This window comes from Corvus moneduloides, chromosome 27, assembly GCF_009650955.1.
Source record: "Corvus moneduloides isolate bCorMon1 chromosome 27, bCorMon1.pri, whole genome shotgun sequence".
Taxonomy (NCBI): Eukaryota; Metazoa; Chordata; class Aves; order Passeriformes; family Corvidae; genus Corvus; species Corvus moneduloides.
The window spans coordinates 1,375,396-1,385,212 of NC_045502.1; the positions used below are offsets into that span (position 1 = coordinate 1,375,396).

General features: G+C 60.0%; 1 protein-coding gene across 1 annotated transcript in view; it reads left to right on the plus strand.

Annotated features, from left to right (window-relative positions):
- Nucleotides 1-9,817, plus strand: part of SNRNP200 (small nuclear ribonucleoprotein U5 subunit 200) — a 100,247-nt gene that overhangs the window by 80,567 nt on the left and 9,863 nt on the right. The window contains 6 exon segments of the mRNA XM_032091811.1: nt 935-1,056; nt 2,881-3,024; nt 6,930-7,106; nt 7,683-7,843; nt 8,538-8,619; nt 9,188-9,303. Of these exon segments, the coding sequence (XP_031947702.1) occupies nt 935-1,056; nt 2,881-3,024; nt 6,930-7,106; nt 7,683-7,843; nt 8,538-8,619; nt 9,188-9,303 (802 nt within the window).

Here is a 9,817-nt window from a genome sequence, read left to right on the forward strand (position 1 = left end):
TTGTGTGGTTTTCCCCCCAAAAATCCCTGGGTTTGTGTGATTTTCCCCAAAAAAATCCTGATTTTTATGTGTTTTCCCCTCAAAAAATCCCTGGTTTTGTGGTTTTCCCCCTAAAAAAATCTTGATTTTTTGGTGTTTTCCCCCCCAAAAAATCCTGATTTTTATGTGTTTTCCCCTCAAAAAATCCCTGGTTTTGTGGTTTTCCCCTCAAAAAATCCTGATTTTTGTGTGGTTTTCCCCCAAAAAACCCCTGGGTTTGTGTGTTTTCCCCCCTTAAAATTCCTGATATTTGTCTGTTTTCCCCCCAAAAAAATCCTGATTTTTGTCTGTTTTTCCCCCCAAAAAATCCTGATTTTTATGTGTTTTCCCCTCAAAAAATCCCTGGTTTTGTGGTTTTCCCCCTAAAAAAATCTTGATTTTTTGGTGTTTTCCCCCTAAAAGTCCTGATTTTTGTGTGTTTTTCCCTCCAAAAAATCCAGATTTTTGTGTGTTCTCCCCCCCAAAAAATCCTGATTTTTGTGTGGCTTCCCCAAAAAATCCTGGGTTTTATGTGTTTCCCCCCGAAAAAATCCTGATTTTTGTGTGTTTTCCCCCCATAAAATCCCTGGTTTTGTGGTTTTTCCCCCTAAAATCCCGATTTTTGTGTGTTTTCCCTGCCAAAAATCCCTGCTTTGGTGTTTTCCCCAGAATTCCCATTTTTTGTCTCTTTTCCCCCCTAAAAATCCCTGGTTTTGTGTTTTTCCCCCCAAATTCCCTCTTTTGGTGTGGTTTTTCCCCCTAAAATCCTGCTTTTAGCGTGTTTTTTCCCCCATAAAATCCCTGGTTTTGTGGTTTTTCCCCCCAAAATTCCCAATTTTTGTGTTTTTCCCCCCAAATTCCTTCTTTTTGTGTGTTTTTCCCCCTAAAATCCCGCTTCTGGCGTGTTTTCCCCCAGAACTGTTCAGCATGTCCCTCAACGCCAAGACCAAGGTGCGGGGGCTGCTGGAGATCATTTCCAACGCCGCCGAGTACGAGAACATCCCCATCCGGCACCACGAGGACAACCTGCTGCGGCAGGTGCGCAGCGGGACGGGATCCCTGGGATCCCTGGGATCAATGGGGTGGGATGGGATCCGTGGGATCCATGGGAGGGGATGGAAATGGGATCCGTGGGATGGGATCTGTGGGATGGGATGGGATCCGTGGGGTGGGAATGGGATCGATGGGATGGGATCCATGGGATCCCTGGGATCAATGGGGTGGGATCCGTGGGATCTGTGGGATAGGAGGGGATCCATGGGATGGGAGTGGGATCAATGGGATGGAATGGAAGTGGGATCAATGAGATGGGAATGGGATCAATGGGATGGGATGGGATCGATGGGATGGGATGGGATGGGATGGGATGGGATCAATGGGATGGAATGGAAGTGGGATCAATGAGATGGGAATGGGATCAATGGGATGGGATGGGATCGATGGGATGGGATGGGATCAATGGGATGGAATGGAAGTGGGATTAATGGGATGGGATCCATGGGATGGGATGGGATCTGTGGGATCCATGGGAGGGGATGGAAATGGGATCCGTGGGATGGGATCTGTGGGATGGGGATGGGATGGAGTGGGATCCATGGGATGGGAGTGGGATCAATGGGATGGAATGGAAGTGGGATTAATGGGAATGGGATCAATGGGATCCATGGGATGGGATGGGATGGGATGGGATCCATGGGATGGGATACATGGGATGGAAATGGGATCAATGGGATGGGATGGGATGGGATGGGATGAGATGGGATGGGATGGGATCAGTGGGATGGGATGGGATCCATGGGATGGAAATGGGATCCATGGGATGGGATGGGATGGGATGGGATCAATGAGATGGGAATGGGATCAATGGGAATGGGATCAATGGGATGGGATGGGATCCGTGGGATGGGATGAGATGTATTGGATGGGATGGAAGTGGGATCAATGGGATCAATAGAATCCATGGGATGGGATCAGATCAATGAGATCGATGGGATGGGATGGGATCAATGGGATGAGATGGGATCTGTGGGATCCATGGGAGGGGATGGAAATGGAATCAATGGGATCAATAGAATCCATGGGATGGGATCAGATCAATGAGATCAATGGGATGGGATGGAGATGGGATCAATGAGATGGGAATGGGATCAATGGGATGGGAATGGGATCAATGGGATGGGATGAATTGGATGGGATGGGACCGATGGGATGGGATGGAGATGGGATCAATGGGATGAATTGGATGGGATCAATGGGATGGAAATGGGATCAATGGGATGGGATGGAAGTGGGATTGATGGGATGGGATCAATGAGATGGGATCGATGGGATGGGATGAAATGAATTGGATGGGATGGAAATGGGATCAATGGGATCCATGGGATGGGATCAGATCAATGCAATCAATGGGATGGGATAGGATCAATGGAATCCATGGGATCAGCGCGATGGGATCAATAGGATCCATGGGATGGGATTGATGGGATGGGATCAGTGGGATCCATGCGATGGGAATGGGATCAATGGGATCGATGGGATGGGATGGGATTGATGGGATGGGACTGAGATTGGGATAGATGGGATGGGATTGGGATGGATGGGATGGGGTGGGATGGGATTGTACTGGAATTGGACTGGGATTGGGATGGATGGGATGGGGTTGTACTGGGATTGTAATGGGATTGGGATGGATGGGATGGGATTGGGATGGATGGGTGGCATGGGCACTCAACGATCCCCACCGTGATCATTCCACGATCCCAAAACGTTCCTCCCCGCGCCGCCCCCGGGACGAAGCTGCTCCGGGGCTCAGGCACTGCTCGGAGCGGTCGAGCCCCAAAGGGTTTCTCCTTGACCCCACAGCTGGCCCAGAAGGTGCCCCACAAACTGACCAACCCCAAATTCAACGACCCCCACGTGAAAACCAACCTGCTGCTGCAGGCCCACCTGTCCCGGATGCAGCTGAGCGCGGAGCTGCAGTCGGACACCGAGGAGATCCTCAGCAAGGTGGGACCCCAGCCCCGAGCACGAGGGATCCCAAATCCATCCCGGGAGAACGGCTGGGATTGGGGCTGGGATTTGGGGGCAGGGAAAGCAGGGCGGGATAACGAGGTGCTCCAGGGATGGCTCCATCCCACGGGGTCAGGGATTGCTCCATCCCACGGGGTCAGGGATTGCTCCATCCCATGGGGTCAGGGATGGCTCCATCCCATGGGGTCAGGGACGGCTCCATCCCACGGGGTCAGGGATTGCCCCCATCCCATGGGGTCAGGGATTGCTCCATCCCATGGGGTCAGGGATGGCTCCATCCCGCGGGGTCAGGGATTGCTCCATCCCATGGGGTCAGGGATTGCTCCATCCCACGGGGTCAGGGATTGCTCCATCCCACGGGGTCAGGGATTGCTCCATCCCACGGGGTCAGGGATTGCTCCATCCCACGGGGTCAGGGATTGCTCCATCCCACGGGGTCAGGGATTGCTCCATCCCACGGGGTCAGGGATTGCTCCATCCCACGGGGTCAGGGATTGCTCCATCCCACGGGGTCAGGGACGGCTCCATCCCACGGGGTCAGGGATGGCTCCATCCCACGGGGTCAGGGATTGCTCCATCCCACGGGGTCAGGGATGGCTCCATCCCACGGGGTCAGGGATGGCTCCATCCCACGGGGTCAGGGATTGCTCCATCCCACGGGGTCAGGGATTGCTCCATCCCATGGGGTCAGGGATGGCTCCATCCCACGGGGTCAGGGACGGCTCCATCCCACGGGGTCAGGGATTGCTCCATCCCATGGGGTCAGGGATGGCTTCGTCCAATGGGGTCAGGGACGGCTCCATCCCATGGGGTCAGGGATTGCTCCATCCCACGGGGTCAGGGATTGCTCCATCCCATGGGGTCAGGGATTGCTCCATCCCACGGGGTCAGGGATTGCTCCATCCCACGGGGTCAGGGATTGCTCCATCCCACGGGGTCAGGGATGGCTCCATCCCACGGGGTCAGGGATGGCTCCATCCCACGGGGTCAGGGATGGCTCCATCCCACGGGGTCAGGGATTGCTCCATCCCACGGGGTCAGGGATTGCTCCATCCCACGGGGTCAGGGATGGCTCCATCCCACGGGGTCAGGGATTGCCCCCATCCCATGGGGTCAGGGATGGCTCCATCCCACGGGGTCAGGGATGGCTCCATCCCACGGGGTCAGGGATGGCTCCATCCCACGGGGTCAGGGATTGCTCCATCCCACGGGGTCAGGGATTGCTCCATCCCACGGGGTCAGGGATTGCTCCATCCCATGGGGTCAGGGACGGCTCCATCCCATGGGGTCAGGGATGGCTCCATCCCACGGGGTCAGGGATGGCTCCGTCCAATGGGGTCAGGGATTGCTCCATCCCACGGGGTCAGGGATGGCTCCATCCCATGGGGTCAGGGATTGCTCCATCCCATGGGGTCAGGGATTGCTCCATCCCACGGGGTCAGGGATTGCTCCATCCCACGGGGTCAGGGATGGCTCCATCCCATGGGGTCAGGGATGGCTCCATCCCATGGGGTCAGGGACGGCTCCATCCCACGGGGTCAGGGATTGCCCCCATCCCATGGGGTCAGGGATTGCTCCATCCCATGGGGTCAGGGATGGCTCCATCCCGCGGGGTCAGGGATTGCTCCATCCCATGGGGTCAGGGATTGCTCCATCCCACGGGGTCAGGGATGGCTTCGTCCAATGGGGTCAGGGACGGCTCCATCCCATGGGGTCAGGGATTGCTCCATCCCACGGGGTCAGGGATTGCTCCATCCCATGGGGTCAGGGATTGCTCCATCCCACGGGGTCAGGGATTGCTCCATCCCACGGGGTCAGGGATTGCTCCATCCCATGGGGTCAGGGACGGCTCCATCCCATGGGGTCAGGGATGGCTCCATCCCACGGGGTCAGGGATGGCTCCGTCCAATGGGGTCAGGGATTGCTCCATCCCACGGGGTCAGGGATGGCTCCATCCCATGGGGTCAGGGATTGCTCCATCCCATGGGGTCAGGGATTGCTCCATCCCACGGGGTCAGGGATTGCTCCATCCCACGGGGTCAGGGATGGCTCCATCCCATGGGGTCAGGGATGGCTCCATCCCATGGGGTCAGGGACGGCTCCATCCCACGGGGTCAGGGATTGCCCCCATCCCATGGGGTCAGGGATTGCTCCATCCCATGGGGTCAGGGATGGCTCCATCCCGCGGGGTCAGGGATTGCTCCATCCCATGGGGTCAGGGATTGCTCCATCCCACGGGGTCAGGGATGGCTTCGTCCAATGGGGTCAGGGACGGCTCCATCCCATGGGGTCAGGGATTGCTCCATCCCACGGGGTCAGGGATTGCTCCATCCCATGGGGTCAGGGATTGCTCCATCCCATGGGGTCAGGGATTGCCCCCATCCCATGGGGTCAGGGATTGCTCCATCCCACGGGGTCAGGGATTGCTCCATCCCATGGGGTCAGGGATGGCTCCATCCCATGGGGTCAGGGATTGCTCCATCCCATGGGGTCAGGGATTGCTCCATCCCACGGGGTCAGGGATTGCTCCATCCCACGGGGTCAGGGATGGCTCCATCCCATGGGGTCAGGGATGGCTCCATCCCATGGGGTCAGGGATGGCTCCATCCCGCGGGGTCAGGGATGGCTCCATCCCATGGGGTCAGGGATGGCTCCATCCCACGGGGTCAGGGATGGCTCCATCCCACGGGGTCAGGGATTGCTCCATCCCACGGGGTCAGGGACGGCTCCATCCCACGGGGTCAGGGATTGCTCCATCCCACGGGGTCAGGGATGGCTCCATCCCATGGGGTCAGGGATTGCTCCATCCCATGGGGTCAGGGATTGCTCCATCCCATGGGGTCAGGGATGGCTCCATCCCATGGGGTCAGGGACGGCTCCATCCCATGGGGTCAGGGATTGCTCCATCCCATGGGGTCAGGGATTGCTCCATCCCATGGGGTCAGGGATTGCTCCATCCCATGAGGTCAGGGACGGCTCCATCCCATGGGGTCAGGGATGGCTCCGTCCAATGGGGTCAGGGATGGCTCCATCCCACGGGGTCAGGGATTGCTCCATCCCACGGGGTCAGGGATGGCTCCATCCCACGGGGTCAGGGATGGCTCCATCCCACGGGGTCAGGGATGGCTCCATCCCACGGGGTCAGGGATTGCTCCATCCCATGGGGTCAGGGATTGCTCCATCCCACGGGGTCAGGGATGGCTCCGTCCCACGGGGTCAGGGATTGCTCCATCCCATGGGGTCAGGGATTGCTCCATCCCATGGGGTCAGGGACGGCTCCATCCCGCGGGGTCAGGGATTGCTCCGTCCCACGGGGTCAGGGATTGCTCCATCCCACGGGGTCAGGGATTGCTCCATCCCACGGGGTCAGGGATGGCTCCATCCCATGGGGTCAGGGATGGCTCCGTCCCACGGGGTCAGGGATGGCTCCATCCCACGGGGTCAGGGATTGCCCCATCCCATGGGGTCAGTTCTGTAGGGATTGCCCCATCCCACGGGGTCAGTTCTGCAGGGATTCCATCCCACGGGGTCAGTTCTGTAGGGATTCCATCCCATGGGGTCAGTTCTGCAGGGATTGCTCCATCCCATGGGCTCCATCCCACAGGGTCCCCATTCCTGGCTGTGTCCCTTTCCCTGTCCGTCCCTGTCTGTGTCCCTGTCCCTGAGCATCCCTTTCCATGTCCCTGACCCATCCCTGTCCCTATCCCTGTCCATCCCTGTCCATGTCCCTGACCCATCCCTATCCCTGTCCACCCCTGTCCATGTCCATCCCTGTCCGTGTTCCCATGTCCCTATCCCTGTCCACCCCTGTCCGTGTGTCCGTGTCCCTGACCCCCCTGTCCGTGTGTCCGTGTCCCTGATCCCCCTGTCCGTGTGTCCAGGCCATCCGGCTCATCCAGGCCTGTGTGGACGTGCTGTCCAGCAATGGGTGGCTGAGCCCGGCGCTGGCCGCCATGGAGCTGGCCCAGATGGTCACTCAGGCCATGTGGTCCAAGGACTCGTACCTGAAGCAGCTGCCCCACTTCACCTCCGAGCACATCAAGCGCTGCACGGACAAGGTACGGCCCAGGGGACAGCCGGGGACACCCAAGGGACACCCAGGGGGCACCCATGGGGACATCTAGGGGACACTCAGGGGGACACCCAGGGGACACTCAGGGGACACTCAGGGGACACCCAGGGGACACTCAGGGGACACCCAGGGGACACCCAAGGGACACTCAGGGGACACTCAGGGGACACTCAGGGGACACTCAGGGGACACCCAGGGGACACCCAGGGGACAGCCAGGGGGACACTCGGGACACTCAGGGGGACACCCAGGGGACACTCAGGGGACACCCAGGGACACCCATGGGGACACCCAAGGGACACCCAGGATACCCAAAATTATTCCCCCAATTAACGAGATACCCAAAACTATTCCCCCAATTAACGAGATCCCCTTAATTATTTCATCAATTAACAAGATCCCCCCGCGTCCCTCCTCCAATTAACGAGCACCCGATGAGCTCTGCCGAGGGCTTGGGACCCCTCAGGTTCTTCCACCAATGAACGAAGATCCCCCGAGTTATCCCCCCCCCCCCTAATTAACGAGGTGCTAACGAGCTCCTGGGGGGGGTGGAACTTGGCAGGGCGTGGAGAGCGTGTTCGACATCATGGAGATGGAGGACGAGGAGCGCACGGCGCTGCTGCAGCTGCCCGAGGCACAGATCGCCGACGTGGCGCGGTTCTGCAACCGCTACCCCAACATCGAGCTGTCCTACGAGGTGGGGGACAGGGACAGCATCCGCAGGTTTGTGTGGGATCACCGGGATCACTGGGATCATGGGGATCACTGGGATGGGATCACTGGGATGGGATCAGGGTGGTTCTGCAACCGCTACCCCAACATCGAGCTGTCCTACGAGGTGGGGGACAGGGACAGCATCCGCAGGTTTGTGTGGGATCACCGGGATCACCGGGATCACTGGGATGGGATCACTGGGATGGGATCAGGGTGGTTCTGCAACCGCTACCCCAACATCGAGCTGTCCTACGAGGTGGGGGACGGGGACAGCATCCGCAGGCGGGTCTGGATCGGGGATGGGATCAGGATGGGATCAGGGTGGGATCAGGATGGGATCAGGGTTGTGGATGGGATGAGGGTGGGGTTGGGGTTGTGGATGGGAACGGGGTTGTGGATGGGATCGGGATGGGATTGGGATGGGATCAGGGTTGTGGATGGGATCAGGTTGGGGTCAGGATGGGATTGGGATGGGATCGGGATGGGATTGGGATGGTATCAGGGTTGTGGATGGGATTGGGATGGGATCAGGATGGGATCGGGATGGGATCAGGGTTGTGGATGGGATCAGGATGGGGTCAGGATGGGATCAGGATGGGATCAGGGTTGTGGATGGGATCGGGATGGGATCGGGATGGGATCAGGGTTGTGGATGGGATCAGGGTGGGATCCCGCCGTTGCTGACCCCGCGCTCCGTCCCCAGCGGCGGCCCCGTGGTGGTGCTGGTGCAGCTGGAGCGGGAGGAGGAGGTCACCGGGCCGGTCATCGCCCCCCTGTTCCCACAGGTACCGCGGGGCCGGGATGGGGTGGGACGGGGTGGGACGGGGTGGGATGGGGTGGGATGGGATGGGGTGGGATGGGGTGGGATGGGACGGGGTGGGACGGGGTGGGATGGGGTGGGATGGGATGGGGTGGGACGGGGTGGGACGGGGCGGGGTGGGATGGGGTGGGATGGGGTGGGATGGGATGGGGTGGGACGGGGTGGGACGGGGCGGGGTGGGATGGGGCGGGATGGGACGGGATGGGACGGGATGGGATGGGACGGGATGGGGTGGGATGGGATGGGGTGGGACTGTCCCCAACTCTCAGTGTCCGTGTCCCTGTTCCCGTGTGTCCCTGTGTCCCTCTGTCCCTGTGCCCAGCCCTGGTGTCCCCTGAGATGTCCCCTGAGATGTCCCCATGTCCCCGATGTCCCTGATGCCCCCGCAGAAGCGTGAGGAGGGCTGGTGGGTGGCACAGGGTGGGTGGCAGTGCCCCTGATGTCCCCTGATGTCCCCGCAGAAGCGTGAGGAGGGCTGGTGGGTGGCACAGGGTGGGTGGCAGTGCCCCTGATGTCCCCTGATGTCCCCGCAGAAGCGTGAGGAGGGCTGGTGGGTGGTGATCGGGGACTCCAAGTCCAACAGCCTCATCTCCATCAAACGCCTGACGCTGCAGCAGAAGGCCAAGGTGGGACGGGGGGGTGGCACTGGGTGGGTGACACCGGGGTGGGTGACACCAGGGTGACATGGGATGGGTGACACAGGGGGTGATAATGAGGGGGTGACACGGGGGGTGTCACCAAGGTGCCACAGCGGGGTGACACCGGGGTGGGTGACACCAGGGTGACACTGGGGGCGGTAATGGAGGGGGGGGTGACACCGGGGAGGTGACACCAGGGTGAAACCAGGGGTCACACAGAGGTGCCACGGGGAGGGGGTGACACTGGGGGTGACACTGAGGGTGACACAGGGGGGTAACACAGGGGTGCCATGGCAGGGGTGACACTGAGGGTGACACTGAGGGTGACACCAGGGTGCCATGGCGGGGGTGACACTGAGGGTGACACCGGGGTGGGTGACACCAGGGTGACACTGGGGGCGGTAATGGAGGGGGGGTGACACCGGGGAGGTGACACCAGGGTGAAACCAGGGGTCACACTGGGGGGGGGGTGACACTGGTGGGTGCCACGGGAAGGGGGTGACACTGGGGGTAACACGGGGGTGA